The sequence below is a fragment of the Ursus maritimus genome, unplaced genomic scaffold (assembly GCF_017311325.1).
Source record: "Ursus maritimus isolate PB19 unplaced genomic scaffold, ASM1731132v1 scaffold_17, whole genome shotgun sequence".
Classification (NCBI taxonomy): domain Eukaryota; kingdom Metazoa; phylum Chordata; class Mammalia; order Carnivora; family Ursidae; genus Ursus; species Ursus maritimus.
The window spans coordinates 7,988,832-8,014,531 of NW_024424119.1; the positions used below are offsets into that span (position 1 = coordinate 7,988,832).

The 25,700-nt window shown below is 38.1% G+C and overlaps 1 protein-coding gene across 7 annotated transcripts in view; it reads right to left on the reverse strand.

Annotated features, from left to right (window-relative positions):
* The window catches only part of NFIB (nuclear factor I B), a 230,636-nt gene that overhangs the window by 87,614 nt on the left and 117,322 nt on the right, over positions 1-25,700 (reverse strand). For all 7 annotated transcript variants that reach the window (XM_008689839.2, XM_008689840.2, XM_040631445.1 and 4 more), the window contains exon 3: positions 13,457-13,510. In XM_008689839.2, coding sequence (XP_008688061.2) covers positions 13,457-13,510 — 54 coding nt within the window. The remainder of the gene's footprint in view (positions 1-13,456; positions 13,511-25,700) is intronic.

The following is a 25,700-nucleotide window of genomic DNA, read 5'->3' on the forward strand; positions in this document are numbered from 1 at the left end:
GTGACTATGTAGCAAGTGGGCCCCTGACCTGCACAAATGCAAAGCATGGGAACCTCGAGAAAAGATGGAGCAGAAGACAAGATGGGGGCTACAGACAGCTCCAGCAACTGCAATAACTTGGCAGACAACGTACCCCCTCCTGCATCAGTGCCCTGACCCCACAGCCTCAGGAACTCTCAGCTAACATCTCTCCCCAAGATCATTCCCACCGAGGCAAGGGTCACCCAAGATTCACCTCCATCATCTGCTCACCCTCTGCCCACTGCCCCTTGTCCCAGCAGCTACGGCTGTTACAACTGCCCCCAGGGACTCAAGTGTGGCAGTCACTGTGAGTGCCAGGAGACCCAGACTCAGTCTTGTTAAAGGACCTCAACAGAGAGATTTCTCATTTCTTTCTCTGCTTGGCAGTGCACACACATAAACTCTTAGGCCAGGCACAGACAAGGCCAAACTTCATTTTTTCACTAGGCATTGTACCACAGTCAACTGTATTATTTATCAGGTGCAGGGGAGGGGAGGCCAGGAAAAAAGTACTAATGAGGTAGTGGGATTATTACTGTCTTAAGGTTTTGATCCATGAAAAAAAAGTGAGCTTTAACCTCCATTTGCCAATAACTAATTGGACCTGTGGGCAAATCACTTGCCCTCTTTGCCCTGTTTTCATAAGTAAAGTGAAGAAGTTGAATTAGCAGTGTTATAAGCACTGGTATCCTATGCTTTCTTGAGTGTCTCAAGCAAAAAAAAAAAAAAAAAGATATCAGATTATAGTAGTCGATTATTCCTTTAGAAAATTTAACTATCTACTTGGGAAGGGGGAGATGTGTAAGCAAATATAAGCATAACATAAAGCAGCAATCATAATAGAAACAGAAGCGTCCAACCCCACTTGGGAGACTCTGGTAAGATGCATGGAAGGGTTTGGACATACAGGATAAACAAGACTTTGTAGGATAGCTACAGCAGTGCTTGCAGAGGAAAGAGCCCATTGCAAGAACGAAAGGGAAAGGAATGGAACTTGGTATCTGATACTGAATAGCATTTAGAGCCATGACACAGAAGATGGGTCGTAAGCAGTGAGATATTGGGACTTCTTCTGAAAGTCACATTTGTGTTTTATAAAAAGTATTTATACATAAGATTAGAGAAAGACAGAACAAGGACAGAATGGAGGCAAGCAGAGGGTTTTTGCACGATTACAGACCAAAAAAAAAAAAAGTCTGGAGCTGAAATAAGTGTAACAGGAAGTGGGCAGGGACGGTGGATTCGAGAGTCTTTGGAGTGTGTGGAGGGTGAGGAATAGAGGCCCCGAGGAAGGACTCCTGAGCTGCTCTAACCAAGGGCTCTGGCCCCAAGAAATCTCATATGGAGAAAACCTCAAGTCTGAGAGAAAAGAAAATGAATCAAATTTTGGAGATGTTAAACTTGAGCTCCCCATGGGGCATATAGGGAACCGTTTCCAGAAAGTAGTTGGGCACATGAAACCTGAAGAGAGGGACCTGTTCCAAAGGTGCATATCTAAGAATAACAAAAGGTGAATGAACCTAAAGTCACGGGGGGGGGGGGGGCTGAAAACACACAGAAAACTAAAGATAATAATCTTGTGAAGTTAAGGGAAGAAGCAACAGACAGGAAACATAATGGTTCCTGGATTACCAGGAAAAGGTCCTGTTTTCAAAAGCATAGGCAACAAAAGCAAAAAATAAGTGAAACTGTATCAAACTAAAGCTTCTGCCCAGCAAAGGAAACGAGCACGAGGGTGAAACTGTGACCTATGGAGCAAACAGCTGCAAACCATATACCCCTTCATCTCCAAAACAGAAAAGAAACTCCTACAGCTTGGAAGCAAAACAAAACCCACACAGCTACTCACCTGATTTACCAATGGGCTAAGGATACGAATAGACTTGTTTGCAAAGAAGACATACAAATGGCCAAAGGGCAAAGGAAGAAAGGCTCAGGGGGTGCCTGGGGGACTCAGTCGGTGAAGCGTCCGACTCTTGATTTTGGCTCAGGTCATGATCTCAAGGTCATGGGATCAAGCTCCAAGCCCAGCACCACAGGAGTCTGCTTGAGGATTCTCTCTCTCTCTCTCTCCCCCTGTGCCCCTCCCCCTGCTCACGCATGTGCTCACTTGCATACTCTTTCTCTAAAATAAATAAATAAATCTTAAAAAAAAAAATAGAAGAAAAAAGGCTCAGGAAATGCAAATACAAACCACAATGAGATATCACTTCACAGCTACCGGGATGGCTATTACCAAGTAAACAAAAGACAGCGAGTGTTGTGGAAGATGTGTACAAACAGGAATTCCTGCACACTGGTGGTGGAAATGCAAACTGGTGCAGCCACTGCAGAAAACTGTATGGAGGTTCCTCAAAAAATTAAAAATAAAACTACCGTATGATCCAGCCGTCCCACTCTTAGGTATGTATCCAAAAGAACTGCAACCAGGATCTTGAAGAGATACCTGCACTCCCACACTCACCATGGCACTATTCTCAATAGCCAAGACGTGCAAAGAGCCCAGATGTCCATTGCTAAATGAATGCATAAAGAAAGCATAGTATATGTGTACAACGGAATATTAGCTTTCAACAAGAAAAGAAATTTTGCGACATGCAACAAATGAATGAACCTTGAAGCTATTACGCTAAGTGAAACTAACCAGTCACTGACAACTGCTTCATGATACCACCTATGTGAGGTATCTAAAGTGGTCAACATCATAGAATCGGAGTGGAATGGTGGTTGCTAGGGGCCGGGGTGAAGCGGAAATGGGGAGTTGCTAATCAACAGGCAGTTCAGTTAAGCAAGATGAATAAGTTCTAGAGAGCTGTTGTGCAACACTGCAACTATATTCACTTAAACATTTCTTAAGAGGGCAAATCTCATGTTAAGTATTCTTATCACAATAAAACAAAACAAAAAAAAGAAGCAAATGAACATTTTAAGTAGAACATGGTCAATTGAATCAAATAAATGCTTAAGACCATGGAAGCAGAAATAGAATGGAAAAGAACCACTGGACTCAGATCATAAAAAGTCGTGAATTTAATGAAGATCATTTCAAGTGGAGAGAGAAGCCCGGTTGCAGGAGAAGTTAAGCAGGAAGTTTAGAGTCTTTTTCATGAGGAAGAAGAGAGAGATGGGACCCTTAGTTGAATGAGGTGTCTGAATGAGGGGCAAAAATGATGCATTTTTTTAAGTAAGAAACACGTTGCCAGGAATGAGTTAATAGACTAAAGGAGATAATCTGCAGAGAACCAGGAAGAATAAGACACACAGAAAATTTTCAATGGAGGCAGAAAAGTTGGGGGCTTCAGAAAATAGGACCGCTATAAAAGGCAAGGGGGAAATATATTTATAGGATGTGAATACAGTGACTAAGATATAAAGTGTTGCAAGGGAAAAGCAATCTCTAATGATACATTTGTACTCTTTCTCGTGTCACAGTTATAAACTATGTAACAAAATTTCATTCAACATTTCCTTTGATGTCAAAAGCCTTCCAACAAAACTGACTACCTAAAAACTATCATTCTGTCCCATCATGAGACTTGAAAATATCTCTTTCTTTGCCTCGGATTTTATCTTGACCTGTAACTTTGTCTATGTCATCTTAAACTTTTAGAGGAGTGTGATGTAAAAACAAACAAAAAACCCCAAATCAATGCATTTCTATTTGGATCCACAGCAAATGATACTTCCTGTAGGAAGCCTTCTTGATCAACTCAGTAAAAGAGAAAGTAGGATGAAAAAGCCTTCACTTTTATCAAGCACCTGCTACTTGCCAAGTATGCCCCCCATCTGATGCTCACCTCAGTGTGAGCTGCAGAGAAGATGGCCGATTTGCTGATTTGCTCATTTTCCTCACAGGCCTCACGATCATTGTAAAACATGGAGCCTTGATCCAGGGGGAAAATTTAATTTCAAAGTTCATGTTCTTTCCACTCCACCATGCTCCCGACAATGGCTGGCAACAGTATTTCACAACTTTGAATTCTCATGATACTTGAGTTGTCACACTGAGGAACATTAGTCTTCACCACATACATAAAATTGTGCATGTACTTACGAACAGAAAAGTCTGCTGAAAGCAGGCTTCATTTGTAACGTAAAACCACTGTAAAACCTTTCACTATTTTACCTTCTGCAGCATTGAGCCTAATGCCATGCACACAAGAGATACTCATTAAATGTCCATAACTGAATAATTCACCTACAGACAGCTATTTCTGGGATGTGTATTGTTCTTGGTGTAGAACAATGTATATTTCCAACTCCTCCAAGGCAAATGGCTCTCTCAACTTGTTTAGAGCTGACTCAACCGACACCCTGTCTCCTGGAACATAATATTTAATTCTGAATTCAGCAACCAGTGGGCACTCAATATTATTTGTTGCCTAACAGCGTAGGTTATTGGGGAGATATGGAAACATCTCCTTCATGACCTTATAAGACTTTCTTAAATTGTCTTCTTCCACCCCAAATTAATATTACGAGTGATCAGGCTAGAACCATTACAGAGGCTGGGCATGGTGCGAGCCGCTATGCAGATCAATTTTGGAGGAATGGGTTGTATACAAGCACCTGTATGCAGCCTATAAAAATAAGGAGCTTAGGGCTATGTGCCCTTTTCACTTTTTAAGAGTAATTTGCCAAGAAAACATATTTTTAATCTTCTACTCCTTTACTCTAAATTCTACCCTAAATTCGAACATTTAAGAACTTTACTGGATGTGATGTCTCGAAAAAAAATTAAAGGATAAAAAAGAAAACTGTTTCTGAAACAAAATCTGTTAGAAAAAAACCTTTTATTTTTGCACTAACTTGCACGGTCCTCATTCTAAAATTACATAAAAGGTTTACCTACGATGTCAAGCCTCACCACAGTTAACCAATCCTTTTAGTGTCTTTCTATTTATACTTCCATGAATAGAAAGACTGTTTATAGTCAGTTGCATATTGTCTAATGCCAAAGTATAAAATTACTTCTCAGTATCATGAAATAGTGCATTTTCCTCTATAAAGTATTTTTTTTATTCTTGTGCTACAGTAAACGAGGATATGAGAATGAATGGGTATGAACTTATTAATTGAGGGGTAAATGAGCTATGATTTTTAAAACTCAAAGTAAATTTTCCTTTCTCTGACTTTGAACATCATATGCTAAAATAAAATATGCTTTATGAGCTCCTTCAGGGCCTCATGTATCTGAAATATATGTGCATTCACATGCAAATAAAGAAAATGTTGTATTATTTCTGTAACTCTTAGACTCAGAGAGTAAAGTCTGTCCCAAATTCTAAGTTAAAAGAAAACAAAAACAAAAAGTGAGAAATCAGGCAAATATGGGCCCTACTGATTCTGACAGATGATAACTACAGCTACAGATACTAAACTAATTTTATCAATAATTACTTGGGAAAGAAGTGTCTCAAATGAACAACCTGTCTTTTACACTTCAAGGAATGAGAAAAAGAAGAACAAAGCCTAAGATTAGCAGAAGGAAAGATACAGGGGCGCCTGGGTAGCGCAGTCGTTAAAGCGTCTGCCTTCGGCTCAGGGCGTGATCCTGGCGTTCCGGGATCGAGTCCCACATCGGGCTCCTCTGCTGGGAGCCTGCTTCTTCCTCTCCCACTCCCCCTGCTGTGTTCCCTCTCTCGCTGGCTGTCTCTGTCAAATAAATAAATAAATAAATCTTTGAAAAAAAAAAAAAGAAAAAAAGAAGGAAAGATACAACAAAGGTGAGAGCAGAAATAAATGAAACAGAGACTAAAAAGACAATAAAAATAATAAATGAAATTAAGAGCTGGCTTTTTGAAAAGACGAAATTGACAAAACTTTAGCTAGACTCACCAAGAAAAAGAAAGCGCTCAAAAAAATAAATTCAGAAATGAAAAAAAAAGTTACAACTGATATCACAGAAATAATAAGAGACTACTATAAACAAGTAAATGCTAACACACTGAATAACCCAGAAAAATGGATAAATTCGTAGAAACATACAACCTACCACGAACCATGATAAAATAGAAAATCTGAACAGACCAATTACTAGTAAGGAGATAGAGTAAGTCATGAAAAACCTCCCACAAACAAAAGTCCAAGAGAGACAGCTTCACTGGTGAATTCTAATAACAGTAAAAAAAAAAAACAAAACAACATAATCCCTCTCCAACTGTTCCAAAAAAATAAAAGAGGAAGGAACTCTTCCAAACTCATTTTGTGAGGCCAGCTTTATTCTGACACCAAAACCAGAATAGGATGCCGCAGGAAAAGAAAATTACAGACCAATATTTCTGCGGACATAGATGCAAAAATCCTCAACAAAATATTAGCAAACCAAATTCAACAATACATTAAAAGGATCATACCCCATGATCAAGTGGAATTTATCCCAGGGATGCAAGGATGGTTCGACAGTGGCAAATCAGTTGACGTGATACACCACATTAACAAAATGAAGGATATAAATAATATAATCATTTCAGGAGATGCAGAAAAACATGACAAAATTCAGCATCTGTTTATGATAAAAACTCTCAACAAAATGGGCATAGAGGGAACATAACTCAAAATAATAAAGGTCATATATGACAAGTCCACAGCTAGCATCATACTTGATAGGAACACTTGAATGCTTTTCCTCTAAGATCGGGATGTCCAGGGACCAGGATGTCCACTCTTATCATTTTTACTTAACATAGTATTAGAAGTCCTGGACAGAGCAGTTAGGCAAGAAAAAGAAATAAGAGGCATCCAAATTGGGGGAGGGGGGGAGTCACTATTTGTAGATGACTTGATATTATATACACAGAAAACCCTAAAGACACTATCAGATAACAATTAGAACAAATAAATTCAGTAAAGTTACAGGATACAACATCAAAAACCTGAAATTACTATACATCGATAATGAGCTATCAGAGAGAGAAATTAAGAAAACATCCTGTTTGGGCATCTGGGTGGCTCAGTCAGTTAAGCATTGAACTATTGATTTCAGCTTAGATCATGATCTCAGGGTTGTGAGATCGAGCCCCATGTCGGGCTCTGCCCTGGGCATGGAGCCTGCTGCAGATTCTCTCTCTCCTTCTCCTTCTGCCCCTCCCCCCTCTAAAAAAGAAAGAAAAAAAGAAAACATCCTATTTATAATTGCATCAAAAAAAAATTAAAATACCTAGAGATATTTAACCAAGGAGGTGAAAGACCTGTAATTGAAAACTAAAGGACAATAATGAAAGACATAGATGAAGACACAAATAAATGGAAAATATTCCATGCTCATGGATTTGAAGAATTAATATTGTTAACATGTTCATATTACCCAAAGCAACCGAGAGAATCAACGCAATCACTATCAAAATTCCAATGGCAGTTTTCACAGAAATAGAACAAACGTTCCTAAGATTTGTAGGGAAGCATAAAAAATTCCAAATAACCAAAAGAATCTTGAGAAAGAACAAAGCTGGAGACATCACACTCCTTGATTTCAAACTGTATTACAACACTATGGTAATAAAAACGGTGTGGTATTGGTATAAAATCACACACACTGATCAAGGGAATAGAATAGGGAACCTAGATATAAATTATAGTCAATTAATTTATGACAAAGGAGTCAAGAATACACAATGAGGAAAGGACAGTCTTTTCAATAAATGGTGTTGGGAAAATTGTCCCATCACATGCAAAAGAATAAAACTGGACCACTATTTACTCCATACACAAAAATTAACTCAAGGTAGATTAAAAACTTAAATGTAAGGCTTGAAACCATAAAACTTCTAGAAGAAAACATAGGGAGTAAGCTTTCTGACATCAATCTTGGCAATGATTTTTTGAATCTGAAACCAAAAGCAAAAGCAATAAAAGCAAAAATAGACAAGTGGGATTACATGAATCTAAAAAGTTTTGGCATAGGAAAGAAAACCTTTAACAAAAGGAAAAGGCAACCTACTGAATGGGAGAAATATTTGCAAATCAAATATGTGATAAGGGGCTAATATCCTAAATATATAAAGAATTCATACAACTCATTAGCAAAAAAAAAAAAAAAAGAAAGAAAAAATCTGATTAAAAGATGGGCAGAGGACCTAAATAGGTATTTTCCAAAAAAGACATACAGATGGCCAACAGGTGCATGAATAAATGCCCTACATTACTAATGATCAGGGAAATGCAAATAAAAAACACAATGAGATATTACCCCACTCCTGTTAGAATGGTTATCATCAAAAAAACTAGAAATTACAAGTGTTGCCAAGACTGTAGAGAAAAGGGAACCCTCCTACTCTGTTGGTAGGAATGTAAATGTGTGTAGCCACTATGGAAAAGAATATGGACTTCCTCAAAAAACTAAAAATATAACTCTACATGATCCAGCAATTCCACTTCTGGGTTTTTGTTGAAAAAAATAAACACTAATTCAAAAAGATAAATGTACCCCTATGTTCACTGCAGCATTATTTATAATAGTTAAGATATTAAAATAACCTAAGTCTCCATCAATGGATGAAAGGATAAAGAAAATGTGGTGTATGAATATAAATGGAATATATATGTGGTGTGTGTATATAAACGGAGTATATTTTTAGAATATTATTCAGCCATAAGAAAGGAAGAAATCTCGCCACTTACAAAAACATGGATGGATCTTGAGGGCGTTATGCTGAGTGAAAGAAATCAGACAGAGAAAGACAAATATCATATGATCTCTCTGATATGTGGAATATGTTTATTATACATATTTATATATTATATAATGTAATATGGTATATATTATCTTATTTATATTTACATATGTAATAAAGAATTTTTTAAACGTAAGATAAGAATACTGTTACAGTTAGTAGATACTCCTTGTTTAATTTATTCAATTATTTATTTAGTTCCATCTTTGTTCCAGAGAGGATATAAGTTAGATTCTTTGACATTCACCCAATATACAATCCTAATGGTTTCCAGAGGTTTTGCCAGACTGCATGTAAATAGTCAACACAGAGAACAGCACAGCACACTATAAAATGTGCAAAAAAGAAAAGTAGGATAAGTCCATGTCATTCCAGTTGAGAAAGCTTTGCTTAATGATACTTAGAAGGCTGCATAAGTTTTCATCAGAGAATTTGCAAACACTTCCCTAAAATTCACCATTTCTTTGTTGTATTTCCAGCCGAGAGAGTTCCCCACATAACTTCCTAAACTCCAAAGACTTCCTAAACTCCAAAATGGGGTGTCAGCTTCTAACTGACCCAAACACAAACTCCAACTTCCAGATTGCCTTGTTCTTCTTGGATATTAACCACTCCAGGGTTAGGCAAGTGATTGAGAGTGGGGTATCTAAAAGATCACAGCAAAAGGAATGTAGAGACATAAAGCAATGGAGCAAGTCAAAGCTAATGTCAAAAAACTGCGGAGCAATCACACATTTCCTAGCAGTGATAGTGCAGTTCTTAATTATCACAAATAAAACTAGGATGGACCCAAGTCCCTAAATTAGTGGTTTACTCTCCTCTGGTCCAAACAGTTGTTTGTAATAGTTGAGAGAGGACTCATAGTTCTATTGCTTAGAAGGGATTCATTTAATGTTCGAAAAGCAGTAACTAAATACAAACGTATAACTTCTGACTCCATCATAAACAAAGGAAATGTGTATCATTAAAAAAAAAATGAAGTGGTCTGGTGCCTCTTGACTAAAATAACAACGTCACATCCTTGGGTACCATCAGAATTTCAAAGCACCTTAGCTCTGAAAAGATGACGATGCCCAACTCCACCATGTAACAAAGAGAAAAAACAAAATATCAAATCACAAATAGTATAAGGAGGTGCAATAAAGACTATTTCATTGCTTTTTAAGATAACAAAAAAACTGCAAAAAAAAATTTTAAAAATAACAAATATCAAATACCGCTCCTCCCAATAATGTGTTGCTATTGTTTGCTTATGCTCAGCGTGCTCGCTAAGTACTAACCCCAATCAAGAAGCGCCAGTTAAAAATGAAAGGCCTATATGGAGACATCCGTACTAGTCTGAAGAGCTTTAAGGTCACCTCGCGGAAGTTCTTCAGAATCAGCAAGGATATGGTGTCCATGTCAGACAGTCATGACTGAGGCTGGAGAAAAGCCAAGCCAGAGGGGGTGTTCAATTTTTGGACAGACACATGCATCCGTACTTATAGAATGACTGAATGGTATTCCACCTTCACGTCAACAGTGGGGGAACAGATTTCATGGAGCTTCTACCTCCAAAAGGGCTGGAATTTTTGCCATCTCTTCCCAAGCTGTTGGGAAGAAGATGGTAGCCATGTCCACGGGCTGCACATCTCCCAGTGGAAAACTACTGGTGATAAGAAAGTGTTAGCAGTCAAAGTGATCTTTTCCCAAAGTTTAGCTTCTCTTTGTTATAATAATACAAGCAGCAAAGCGATATGACTATTTCATTGTTTATGGTAGCAGACTGGATTTTCCCATGAATGCATTGTGCCTTTTTGAGATACTGAATCTGAAACTTCAGAGATTTCACATTTCAGCCAAAGCAAGAACACAGAGATTAAAAAACACCTCCAAAAGATAAATTATGCTCTAAAATCCGAAACGTGCTTCTATTTATGAAAAGAGCTTTTTTCCTTTACTTTTTTTTTCTTGAGAGAGAGACAGAAAGAGAGCACGCACACAAGCAGGGGAGGGGCAGAGGGAGAGAATCCTACGCAGGCTCCACACTCAGCCCAGAGCCCGACAAGGGACTTGATCTCATGACCCTGAAATCATGACCTGAGCCGAAATCAAGACTCAGACGCCTAACTGACTGAGCCACCCAGGCGCCCCATGAAAAGAGCTTTTAATAATAAGTATAATTTATCCCAATTGACTGCAAAACAAAAACCTAAGTTCTGATTTTTCACATTTCAAATTAGAAGCCATTCTACATTCCTCGTGGCTTGATTTATTTCAAGGTACTACAGAGCAAACTCTAACTTTCATGAAATAGGACTCCTTAACAATCTTTATGATTAAGTCCATAATACGATGATATGCAACGTATGTTAAAATGGTGGCATGCTTCCGAATCATCAAAGAAAATTCTAATTCTAGTCCCTTTAATTTTGATATTATATATGTTTTCTTATATTCTAACTGAAAAACTGGTAATTGATGTGCCATTTATGTATACACAATACCCAACTAATCATAATATGATCTACAACATCCCAGTTTTAAGACATCATTCTCAAAAAGGTTTGATTTCCAAGGAAAATTTAAAAAGGAAAAAAATTAGTAGTGTTCTACCCTGATTGTTTCTGTTTGTCATATTATATGCAAACAGATGAATTAAGAGATGCCACGGTGAATGTAGCAAAAGAAAAATTTAACCAAGCTTCTTGACAAATACTGAAAAATCAAATTCTGGCATTATATAACTATTCAACAATTATTCATTCAGCTTAAGTAGAGAACATTTTTAAGTGAGCGTAATTCTTTCTGTACGTGTTCAGAAATGCATTTCAAACAATAACAGCTTTATTAATTTCAAATGCAAAGAACATATCCTTTGTTTAGTCTGAGTGACTTCCATTACTTATCAACTCTTTTTCTATTAACTACCCTCCCCCACCCCATTCTTTCTAAAGTGAGTGAGGAAGCTTTTAAAAAATGTTTGGACACAATTCACTTTGGATTATCATGCTGCACACGGAAAATATTACCCAAGTAAAAAGAAGAAATCTTAGTAAAGTTAAAGGCGTAACCTATGGAAATTTTCTCAACTTCAGAAAATTTCCTTTTCCTTTTTTTGTTTTTAAAGATTTTATGTATTTATTAGACAGAGAGAGTACAAGCAGGGGGAGTGGCAGGTAAAAGGAGAAGCAGACTCCCGCTGAGCAGAGAGCCTGACATGGGACTCGATCCCAGAACCCTGGGATCATGACCTGAGCCAAAGGTAGACGCTTAACCAACCGAGCTACCCAGGCGCCCCTCAACTTCAGAAAATTTTTGAAAAAATTTATTATATTCAAAATAGTCTGTCTTTTTGATTCTGTCTCCCACCAACACAAAAAACAAAATAATAGATTCAACTGGAAATTACATCTAAAATTGTATTGCTTTTGCATGTTTTGTTATCAATCTGTAGTAATTTTGAATGATTTTGGTAAAAGTAGAGACAAATCAGGTTAGCATCTACTTTTCAATCTATATTTAATTAAAACTTTAAATCTTTGAAGTATCCACTACTTTTATCAAACAGTAAGGTTTTGTACAATACAGAGTAAGTTAATATGTAGTTGGAAAAATAAAATTTTTCTAAGAAAAAAATAAAGGACAAAATACAGGCAAGAAGACTCAGAAAGAAAAGGTATATTGCCTTGACTTTGCATTTTTCCTTGCATATTTACTTACTGTACCTTTCTCACATCATTTTAAAACAAGACTGGTCTGACATATTTTCTTACAGCTTGGGGTTCTTTAAATAGTTCAACCTCACAGTAGCAAAACCCTATGACAAGGCAGGTCAAATAATTAAGGACCTAAAACTAAGTCTACCTGAGAAAATTTTTATTATCACCTTGCAAAAACTTTTTGGTTTATTTTCAATGAAAACAACCAGATCAGATTATTTGGGGAGGTAGAGGGTATGTGTGGTGAGTTTGGATTTCTGTGTTCGTTTTGTTTTGTTTTTGTTGGTTTATTCTTAGAGCACACTTTTACCCAAGTGACAGGTACAAATAAAATTCTTCTGATAACAAAATATTAGAAATTCTTCTTTGCACAAGTTCTATGTCATGAGGAAAAGCCACAAACTACTCCTAAAACAATGTCAAATTCTATATATTCAGGTTTGGAAGCAAAAAAACTATGAAGACAGCCAAGTTATAAAAGCCCATTTTCGGATCTGGAACAACTTCTGAACGTAAAGAGGGTATTCAGCATACGTTATATTGAAGGAAAAATCCTACTTTCATTATTTCCTCATTCTTGAAATCCAATAAAAACCTTATGGAATAAAAACTCATTTGCAAAGAATCCTTCACTGAGCACATAACCAACCACCGCCATAACCCTCCTTTTTTAAAGTAATGAGAGTTGGTAAACTAGAATCAGAGTATGGAAATTCTTACATTTTCTTGTGTATTTTAAAAGAATGATGAAGCGGGTTTTCGGCTTTTAAGCACCAATGACTTTTAGCACCTGAACAGCGCACAACTGAAATCCATGCACAGTCGTTTTTTAAAAAAACACCAAGAAAAATAAAAATGGCAGTGGTTGGGTAAATACGGATGACGCCTATATAGAAATATTTGCCACCGTGAAGGGCCTCCACAGAATCACATCTTGTCCTGATCACACCTGCCTGCCAGAACAAATTAGGCAGCTGACCAATCATGGGGTGTTTATCTATACAGTGGTACCTTTGTTCTCCAACAATGTTAGATTGCAAACGTCTTGGAGCACATATTTACCTGGAGGATTCTTGGCAGGATCATTGTGGCTTGGACTTCCTGATTGTCCAGAATCTATAAAGAAATCACAGAAAATGTTTTCTTTTTAATTTGTTTTGAACGAATTTCACAATCCTCAGAAGGACTTAAAAAAAAATTAAGATGCAACAATGAAGCTGAGTGTTTAAATAAAGTATACTTTCCCAAGTCTTTCAGCAGCAACACTTTATTTGTCAAGCTAGATGAATGTCCATACATATTTCTATGTCAAAAGGAAAAGAAAAAAGTAGAGATCTATCATATTTTCAGGATGGAGCAAGGCTTTTTTGAAACAAAAGGTCTGGCTACAAAGCCACTAAAGGTGGTTTGGAGGTTGGGTCTGTCAGTAGCACTATGAAATAAAGCAGATACATCCCCTAAAAATGCAATCCGAGCGTAATTAAACATGCTTTTAAGAACCTGAAAATGTTTTTATTCGGTGAGTGAAATACACAGAAACGAGAGTCCGTTTTTCCAGGATTTCACGTGCATACACACATATCCACTCCCATAATCTCCCAACCTACTGGATCTGGGCCCAGATTCGTCTGCATCCCATAATAGCAATCGATTTGCAAACACCAAGAAAAGCATAAATTACTAGGTAGAAACTAACATAGCCTTGTGGAGAGCAAATTGTTGGATCAATTTAATTTCCATCTGTGATAGACAGACTGCAGATAAGGAGAAAAAGATCAATGTAGTATATCTGAATTTCCTACCCCACGTTATTTTTCATTGATGCTTTCTGTAGAAAGCAACGGAGAGGCTATACTACAGTTAGGCACCACGCCTTTCCCAGCTAATCTAACACCGCTGTGTTTTGCTCATTCCTCTCTCCTCTACGTCCCCTCTGCAGTTGTCTGTGTTATTTGCCCCATATTATTATACACTTACTTGCAGGTTGCTTTGTAATCTTCTTTTATTGGTGCTAGTATTTAAGTTTTGTCTCCCCAACTAAATTGCATGCTCCTTAGCAGAGGCTGAGATTCTGTCTACTTCTTTTGTGTCTTCCTCAGTGTGCAGTGTGCTGTTCATGGCTGTGAATGCACCAGGCTTTCGGTAAATGCCGGAGGAATGGAAGGCTCAGATTCAACAGCCTCCTTTGCCTGCCTAGGAAAGGCAATTTTGAACTTGACAGCGACTTGCAACAAAATTTGACAGGTGGCCATAGATAAGTCTCTTCCCTGAAACCTTGCCATGGTGCCTAAGCCAAGACAGGAATCCAGTCTCATTTAAGCAGAAAAATCTTATGCCGGTTTTTTCAGCAGGGTTATTAAGCTCTTCCATGTAAGCGATTAGCATACTGCAATCGCTGCTTCTACTGTTAAATGCAAGGGGATCCTGTTAGTCTCTTTCTGTATAGAACTTGGTTATTTCTGCACTTTGCTTCGGGCCCGCTAACCAGATTTAATGCTGAGATCAGAATTCTACTTCTTCATCCTATTTCCTTTGTCTTTTTTTTTTCTCTGAAATAGCTTTCATGAAATCTTCGCAAGTATATTTAGTGATGCCCACATTATCCTCCAACGGATTTCTGAGTTCTCAAAACGGAAGTAAAGAAACTGGTGGTCCCTACTCCTGCTGCCTGAGTTCCGGTTAACGTGTCCTGTAGACAGTCACGGAGTTGAGAAATCTCTAAAATGCTTGTCCCTCATCTCTTATGAATTTGCTTGCTTTTTCTGGAATTGAGGCAAGACTCCGTGACTTATAACTCAGAAGGTCAATCTTTCACTTTCTACATTCCTATAAAAGATGGTATAACATTGGCCACTTTCCAGGCATGGAGTATGATAGTTACATAAAAATGATAAATGACATTATTTTGCTACAGCTTCAGCTATTTCTGCCTCGAGTTCCTCTGACAAATGCCCTTCAATACTGACACTGCGTTCCAGTTTAATTTCTCAAGTGACTCTCAGATTTTGAGGAGTTCCTACTTATTATTATTATTAACATATCCACTGAACAGAGAGCTTCTTCATATTCTCTTTTTCCTTCTAAAGTTACTTTACGGAGGTCTAGACATGCATCCCTCAAGGTGGCTAATGCCACCTTCCTGATGACACAACGTGAGGCATGTTGAGGCTGTCCTCAGGGGACAGAGATTGTAAACTCTCCATGAGCCTTGCATGTTTACTTAAATCGGTTTCAAAAGGACACCAAAGAACTCCTTCCCAACATCTGGCTGCTAAAACTTGGGTCAATTAAAGAATGAATGTCTCTTCTATTCCTAAGAAAGTATTCAGCTAGAACAATGGCACCCCCTGTTACCACAACATCCCATTGGGAAACCCTATTCTTTTCTGCTGCAAATTACCCTTTCCCCCATTTCCAACAACTGCACACCAACTTCTTCATTTGAAAACAATATAATTACTAAAACAAAACAAAACAAAACGACCACCACAAGTATTTGAGGGAAAACTGAAGTAGACAGTACATTTGAGTCACACACTTGCTTTTAATAAGAATTCCACTTTCTAAAATGATCTGGCATTTGCTGGCACACAATGGCAGCTTTTCCTCATATTCCAAAGTTTGTGCGTTTTCATGAAGTAAAATAGCATATACCAGATCCCAACACATAGAAGAGGGCCCCCTCTGGGAGGGAGCAAGGTAGCATTGACTTTTCAGACTGTAAATTCTAACATTATAATCTACTCTAAACTCTTATGGCTCCTTATACCGGTCACTTAATCCCAACTGCTAGAAAAGGAAGTAACCAGGGAGTCATAGCTGGCAGAGAAACCAAAATGAACTGTTATCGTGGTTAACTTCAGAGCAGGAATTACTCAGACCACATCTAAAACCCTTCCCATTCACCACCCAGGTCACATTACTCTACACCCAAAGGTTTTCTTCCACCACTTCCATCAGCTGTTCCAGTCCTGTGTGTGTCTATGTGTACTTAATATGTTATCATGAATTCTAGCTCTGTTCCTCCCTAGGAGAGTGATTTTGTGCAAAATTACTTAACTCTTAGAGCCTTGCGGTCTTGATTTTTACAACTGGAATACTGTCTACCTTGTAGAATTGCTGCAAAGCTTTTATTATATAAACCGTCATGCACTGGTCAGCACATCTGATACAATCAGTAAATGAAAGATATCAGACACAGAGCTCACATTCAAAGAATGATTAATATTTTTAACGGACTAACTCTCGGGAAGAAAGGGAGAAAAAGGATGTGACTAAAATTCTGCCCATCTTACGGCAAGCATCTAAAATGATCTGTGGACGGGGCACCTGGGGGGCTCAGTCGGTTGAGTGTCTGCCTTTGGTTCAGGTCATGATCCCAGGGTCCTGGGATCGAGCCCCGCCTCTGGCTCCCCGCTCAGTGGGGAGTCTGTTTCTCCCTCTGCCTGTGGCTCTCTCTGCTTGTGCTCTCTCTCTCTCTCTCTCTCTCTGTCAAATAAATAAATAAAATCTTAAAAAAAAAAAAAAATATATATATATATATATATATATATAAAGATCTGTAGTAAATCGCCTGAACATGAAGGAGTGTGTGCCCGGTGAGAATTCCTACGTAAAAGCTGTCGCTCCCCTCTGCCCTCAAGGGAGAGAGCACTGCCACCGCAAGGCTCTCAGGGCTCTCACGCTCAAAAGGCAGGAGATACCAGCCATCTGATGAAGATTACCTTCCAGAAGACTGAAGTCTGTGAGGAACAAGGCTGGTAAGAATGGGGGTTGTGAGTTGCCCAGCACACTGGGTCTTGAGTCTAGAACAATCTGGATGCAGTGGAGAGAAAGAGAGGGGAGCGGAACTTGAAGGCAGCACACCTAAACCAGGCCTCCATTATTCCGTCCACATTTTATTTTCTCTTCCTTGATCCCAATCGAGGTCTACATTTCTGAGTTCACTGGACATAATGTAGAACTGAAATAGTTTGTATCACGTTCTTATAAAAATCTCTTCTTACCCCATTCTTTATGTTTTAAAAGTGTGAATTAAACATATATGTCTTCCTCTTGGAAGAAGATAGTTAATGAAGCCATTTCTAAGTTACCGTGTTTTAAACTCAATCTATTCCTCCTCCTCCAGGAATAAGAAAATGTTCACATCCCCACATGACCCTCACCAACTTTTCTTCAATCCTTTTGTGTACTCCCTTTCAAAAAGCAGCCAGCCTTCTATGGAAATATCTAAACTTTACCTAAAGAATGGCCGGTTTCCCTCATGACCCAGCTTTATGAAAGATCCTGAGATATTTAAGTGACCTAAATCGCTTGTCCAAAGTTACATGCAACTATTAAAACATATGTTCTCTACATGGGCTACGCATTCAGACACACTGCCTCTTGAGAGGTTATGATGCAATCTTAAAATCACGTACAGCCAAGTGATCTTTCAGTAGATTAAATGTTTCTGGGAACTTGACCTTCCGCTAACTGCCCTCCTCCTTCCTACCATTTACCAATACATTCAAAACCTTTTTCAAAAATTTTCAAACCCCATAGCTATTTTTTCTCTCTAAGGTAGAAACAATTATTATTAAAAATCTATACAGTAATCGACGCTTTAAAAAGAGGACAACTCTTGGGGCGCCTGGGTGGCACAGCGGTTAAAGCGTCTGCCTTCGGCTCAGGGCGTGATCCTGGCGTTACGGGATCGAGCCCCACATCAGGCTCCTCCGCTATGAGCCTGTTTCTTCCTCTCCCACTCCCCCTGCTTGTGTTCCCTCTCTCGCTGGCTGTCTCTATCTCTGTCAAATAAATAAATAAAATCTTTAAAAAAAAAAAAAAAAGAGGACAACTCTGAATCAAATTTAATCTAGATTCTCTCTGCTACACGAAGAGAATTCTAATGTTTTACTAACGATCTAGCGGAAGTCCAATAAAATGTTTGTTAAATAGGTAAGATAATAAACAAATAATAACCACTTCAATGTTTGCTACTGAGTACTAACTTTCTGAGGTAGGTGAACTCAATTATCTGATGGCGGCAGACCAGCAAAACTGAAAGTCTTTTGAAGGTCACTACTGTAAACATCACCTAGATGTGAATCAGTAAGATCCATGGAACATCTTCTATGTTACAGTTGCTGAGGTTGGGGACATAATAGGTTCTCAATAAATCCTTATTAAATTTACAATTAATTTATAACAGTGACCTTTTAAAATACTGTTTTAAGAAGAAGAATATACATTCTATGCCCTCTAGAGCTCAGACGCTGCCCAAAGAGAAATAAATGTACAAATAAAATATAATACACTGTGATAGGTGTTATTAATGAGTATGTATCAGGATCGGCAGGCAGTTGGTTCTTCCTAGGAAGGATGGGCAAGCGTCTATCGTAGTAGGTGTCAGAGGGAAGGGACCTTAGGAACAGGGTCCCGAAAAATGAACCGATCTCATATTATGGTAGTACATAATTCCACTCTGCTACCGGGGTGGTCTTTTTAAAACCCCAAACTGATGAAGCTACTTCACTGCTAAGACCCTGACATGTATTCCAAATACTCAGAGGAAAATCTCCAAATTCTTTAGTATGCCATTCCAGACACCTCTGGTCTTTACCAAACACTCCCAGGTCGTATCTTAGCCTTCTGACACCTCTAAGTCTTTGCACATTCTAGCCCCCTTTTTATTTCCCTCCCCAAAGTCCTCCACGTTGAAGTCATCCCTTTTTAAGATTCTGAAATACATGAAGGCAGGGATGCTGACCTATTTAGCCCTACAGCCCTAATCTTCCATATAGTGCCTGACATTCGGTGGAGTACAATAAATGAGTAGGGAACAACTGGTCTGCAAAAGTACAGAAGTGTACAAAGAAGAAAGACTAGGCATGCCTCTCGGGGCAGAAACATACATTAGAAGTCATACAGAAACATCCCTTGTGGCAAAAAGCAAAAAAAAGGAGGGTGTGGAAGGGTTAGGTGTACTAGTCCTGGCCTAATGTTAAGGCTCAGTTCCGCTTCCCTTACCTCCGGAAGGAATATCTAGAAATGGGAGGGGGTAGATAAGAGAGACTATTTTGAGTCAGGAATTAATTTTGGGTCTCTCCTCCAAAGGGAAGAAATGTTGGGTGAGGGTCCAGAAACAGGTCCCCGGTGTGCAAGCAGGAGGCCAAGAAGCTTTTAATGACCTTGATACATAAGCTGTCTTTCTACTCTTAGATGAAACCTATTTCAGGAATCCGTTTTCTTTTCTGGCACCATGACTGCAGTATCAACAGAAAAACTAAATTTGAGAGGCATGAATTTAATTTACAGTCATGTCGGTGCAAAGAAGCGACTGAAGAAGGTAATTCGTCAGGTCCCTTCTAGCTCTAAAATCCTATGATTCTATAACAATATGGCTTTTATATCAAGGGATATCAGAAGAGTAAATGAAACCCACACTGTAACCTGTTAACCTACAGATAGCCTCTTGCTAGAACTAAAATTAGTCATCATGTGATAAAGGGCCCCTTTGTCATATTTTTTTGCTTTAAGCAGGTAAAGAAATAGCCCATTGTCAACTACAGAATACCACGAGATTTTTTTTTTAAAGACTTGGAATGGCCCCCTTCTTTCTCTCCTAAACATTAATTACCAACATACTAAAATAGTATATTTTTACAAATTAAATATATAACATTCCAGAAAGAATCACTTAAGAAAGAGAGAAGTCAAGATGTAAGGACCAAGCAAAACCCTAAGGAAGGGAGGCAAATGTATGCCTTTTATAATAGGGACACACAAAAATAAGGCAAACCACGCACCTTTTTAGAGGGGAAGGGGAGAAAACTATTCTCCTAGGCCATACTTCTCTCATCCTCTTCCACCTCCCTCCGCTCCAGTGTTGTGGCTCAGTCTTGGCAGTTTACTTTCCACAACGACTGCTTCCCTGGGAGTTACCGTGACTTAGCTTCAGATAATTGCAATTCTGATTACATAATTCACCGTATTTTTCTCCAGCACAGTTAAAATGCTCTACGGCTCCAGTTTTAATAGAGGACTGCTTCACCAATTGGGGTGACACAAAACTATAGTTTTACAGTATTTTCTTTTTCCTCTATTAAGTGTTTATTAGAATAACACACACACACACACTCACAACGTAGGAAAACCAAGTGCTTTCCTCGTCTCTCTTAAGCATGTAAATATGTAGGAAAATGCCTGCTCGTTCTCTCAATCTCCTCCTCCCCCGTCTCTCTCTCTAGCTTCTGTCTCTCTCTCTTCTCAACAGGACATTCCATTACATGGCATCCGCTTCGTTGCAAAACTTGGTTAATCACCTACCCATAGAAAGCATTTCCTCTGTCACTTTGTTAATGGAGTCCTTGATATGTTTTTGCTGAATCTGTGCCCCCTTCCCTAAGCCCAGGTCTGAGTATGAAGAGAAATCAAACCTCTCTGAATACGTCTGGCAGAAGCAAAATCATAGTCAGGAAACATGGCTTCCTCCGTATTCTTAATCATGCTTTTTAATCTATATTACTCCCCATCTAAAGGCCCATACCTTCAGATCTTCCTTTCTATTGGCTCACACAGAATTTTAAATATCTGTTGAATACAACAAAGCTCATAGTTTTAAAAGAGGTTGCTGTGTTGAGGGTCCTTACAGATAAATTAACTTAACCAAAGAAAATATAAAACGAGAGCACAGACATGTAATCTATCCTCTATTTCTTATTCCTACACATTCCACTAGTTCTATTTTTAAACTTTCTTTTAAAGAGCTACTTTTTTTGGCTTAACAGGGTGATCAGGTTCAAAGCATCATATCTCGAGGATTAAAATAAGGATTTATTTGGGCTCAAGACCAAAATTTGTCCATAGGGAATTAGCCGAAAGACAGAGGCCACTGAAATTTAAAGAAAAAAAAAATCACATGCCTGCATGAGAAAAAATTAAACCTGTTCACAGGAGGGGACTATTGACCAGTGTAGACACGAACACCCCTGCACAAAAAGTGTTAAACACGCCAATATCTCTGACCAGAGGTTTGCACCACTTCCTTAACTAGCACCAAAACCTCACAAATGAAAGCAGGGATAATCGTATCTGACCTTTTCTGGCCTAAGATTAAGTTCAATGACTCTTTACTGATCCAGGGATTGAGTGAACCAAAGGTCACAACCAGGATCATCTATACTTCTTGCTTTCTAAGCCTTTACCCTATAGAATGCAAAGACACCATACTGATCATTGTCAAGATTGCTAAGTTTCTACAGTGTGTTTTCAATTAAGTAAATAAAATGTGGTAATTAAATCAAGATTGCGTAATATGTTTTTGATTTGTAATCTCATTTAAATTAATTAACTGACTCAATCCTTGTTTAGTTTTTAAACTGGCCTAGTTAGGGAAAGAGTCCCTGGGAGCAAATCCAGTTTTCTATCTTTAAAAACAAGGCAAAGCAATCTGGCATACTTAAAAAATTTTTTTAATGCACCAGGAAAATATAAATACAGAGGCAAGGGTGTTAGTGTAGTGGAGGGAGGAGTTTTATGGCATGATTTTGACTAAAAAAATAGTTCTCGCACTAGAGAGAAATAAACCAAGACATTATTTATTCAAAACATTTCTTTTCCAATTTTATGAGGATTGCATGTTTGTTGGAAGCAAAACATCTCCAGCTGTATTTTAAGTTTCTGAAGAGAGTTGTAAGATTTATAATCTTTCATAAATGCTGCCCATATCTCATAATATTAGATGAACACGCCACTGCGTACTTTAAAGAACAATTGGCCAATACGTTTTGCCATCTGAAAACAATGAAGTACTTTCCAAAGCCCAGCCAGATCCAGTAGGAAAAGATGAGACGAATGTTCTGTCTTTCCCATCTGGGAGACATTGTGGATTTCAGCTATTCTATGTAATATACTTTTTTTTTTCTTGGAAACCAAGAAACCTGCATTTTATAGTAAGGTATGTAGTGCAAAGAGAATGTTGGTGAAATATGAATCTGAAAATGAAAACCAGAATGTCATCAGACCCAAGAACATAATTATGGAGGCAAATTGAAAAAACTCAATGCAAAATTTCAATATAAACCAAATGCAATGTTTATGATCATATTAGTCTTAGATTTGCTTTTAAAAGGAAAGCACAGAAAAATAAATGTTCTCATACCTCCAAAACCCCGAATAGAACTTGTTCCACTGTCTGACATAGTGACTTACTTAACTCTTTTATTTTGTCCTGGGGTCTTCATGGATTAGTCTAAATCCCACACGTGCCACACCCCTGTGGACACATGGCCCCTTTGTGCTATGCCGTTCCATGTATTTCTCCAAAACTTATTATCATATTGTATATCTAGATTAAAACCAGATACAAGACTTTCTAATATTTCATTGGCAATTTCTTCTCAGGGAGCAGGCTGTGTTTTCTCCAAACTGTCTGGAGAGTCAGAACGCCTGGGTCCCATTCAGTAACTGCCAACCACTTGTACTCTGACCCTGAGCAAACCACTGAAGCCTCAATCAGTTTTCATGTTGCCCAATCACTTAACACTGGATAAGAAAAAGGTACGAGTTTTTAGCCTTAGTCATTTACAACAAAAATAAGAGGGGGAAAAATAACTTCATACAACAGTGAAAATAAGCACAAGTATTTGTGAAGAAAGGCTAGCGTTTTTTTTTTTTAAATATACTTTGAGGTCTAATTTCCCACTTTCACTCCTCCCCCAAAAACCCACCTAATTGGTCCTCCTCTGTTGTCACTTCACATTTCCCTTTTAAAACACTAACAGCACTGGAAAGTAAAGGGCTAGATTAGTGTCCAGCCTATTTGCTATGTTATAAAATCCACGGGGTCAAGATACATCGAAATTTTTTTTTTTAAGATTTTTACTTACTTTGAGAGAGAGACAGAGAGAGACAGAGATTTTTACTTACTTTGAGAGAGAGACAGAGAGTGAGTGGGGGGGCGGGGAGAGAAGAGGCAAAGGGTGAAGCAGACTCCCCACTGAGCAGGGAGCCTGACAAGGCAGGACTCGACCCGAGGACCCTGAGATCAAGACCTGAGCCCAAGGTAGACGCTTAACTGACTGAGCCACCCAGGCGCCCAAGATACATGGAAGTCTTATTCACTACTTAGCATAATCCCTGGCATATTAGGAAGTGCTCAGTCAACATTTCTTGAATAAATGACCACTATTTTACAAAAGAGGGCTGCTTTTGTAAAACGGGCTGCTCTAACTTAAGCCATTTTTCATCTTCCTGAAATTATAATTAATTACCAGTAATACCAATCATAGCTATTACTTGTCTGATGATTATCTACACATATTCTGTTTTTTAAGAACCTCTGTACAAACACAAATTTAGAAACTGATTCAGTCATGGTCCAGAAAGTCATATTCTTATTTGAAAAGTGCTCATTTGATCATAGGCATGAGTTCCTAAAAAGAAAATTTTTACTTGAATAGACTTCTCCATGATGCCAGGTGAAAAGATACGTTGCCAAATCATTAAACTATTTACATTTAAATCATCATGTGCGCTTACAGAAAAGAAATTGAATGGGTTTTTGTATACCTTATTGGTTATGTATGATGAATAACAAGGCTGTGCTTTATTATTAAATCATGGCTCTTAAGTCTGTGGCGATATACTCACACAAAAATAAATGTATGTATTTAATACAGAGGTGCACAGTAATAAGCAGAAAAACAGGGTAAGACAAAAATAATATACCTCCTACCACAGGAAGGCAGATCTGCGTGTTAGACATTCAGTACTGCTATTGTTTATAAAATAACTTTATCATAAAATTGGAGGAAAAAATGAGAGAAGTCACTTGATGAAACAGGAAGTGTGTTGATGTGGCAGAGAGCGGAGCAGGATTCAATGTCCTAACAGTTCCCTGATAAATGGTTCAAAGAAGTTCTGTCCCCATGTTTTCAGGGCAAAAGCTAATTTACCAGGAATAAGACTACTTGAACAATACATCATGTGAGTGCACATTTTCAAAAAAGGATAAAATAAGGAAACAAATGAGGAGATAGTAATTTCCTCCTGCCAATTAAAATTGTGCATGAGAGGAATGTCACTTGAGTCTATTGATAAAATAAAAACAAACGAAAAAAGCTGGCCTAATATGATTTTTTTTTTTTTTTTTTGAGAGGGAGAGAGAGAAGCGGGCATGTGGAGGCACAGAGGCAGAAGGAGAGAAATCTCAAGCAGGCTCCATGCCTGATGCAGGGCTCGATCTCACAACCCTGAGATCATGACCTGAGCTGAAATCAGGAGTCGGGATGCTCAACCGACTGAGTCATCCAGGTGCCCCTGATTTTACCTTTTTTTTCTAAGGGGAAGGTTAAGATTATTCTAATAAGTAGAATAATATGCTTCAAAGAACTCTGAAAAGTTTATAACCCAAGAGAAACAAGAAGATTTGTTATAATCTGATGTGGCAATATTCTTTCAAATGTCATTGTAAAAGGAAAGTTAAAAATACAGGTAATTTTAACCAAAAATAATAAAGAGCTTATTACAGAAACCTACCATGGAATCCACTGTTCATGACTATGGTTATTTGAGAAGTAAGAAAAAAACGATGCGAGGTATGTCCACTTGCTATATATCCATTTTAAAGAAGGGACTCAAGACTATGAAGGTGCAGAGTTATGTACCATGTGTTCAAAATTCCCTCCATTTTGTCATTTTGCTCAGTGTATCCTTAACAGAGATTCAAATGGACTCCTTATGATTAAAAAATCTCTAAGCTAAGTCTAAAGAGTATGAAAAAGAACCAGTTTCTGCATAATGTCCCATCCATATGTCTTAACCTTGAATGGTATCAAACCTATGTAATTTTATACATCAAATGCCTTCCAGATGTGACAAAACTTTAACACAGACCAACTTCAAGTTTTTTACTGCAGACTCATCTCCCATGATCACAGAGATTATTTTTACTGCACATACATTACACATGGCTAATGTTCAATTTTGCAAATTGATTATTATGCTGTCATTTCAAAACTGGCATTGCATTCCCATCAAAAAACAAAGTATGCTGCATACCGAGCCTGCAAAGAAGTCACAAAAGAACCAAGAAACCACATCATCATTTGCAAGTTGTAGGCAGTGCTTGATGACAAGGGCAGCTGAACTTCCCTTGACCATTCTCAGTACATGCGGAAGATGAACGAGGGAAAGGTGAGGTCATCTATGATTCTTTGTCAGAGCTAACTGCCAACAGAACGATTGAGACTGTCACCTGTAGTTTTTGGTTTTCAAGATCTGTTCTAATTACAGAAGATCAAATTCTTCCTGACATTTAAAG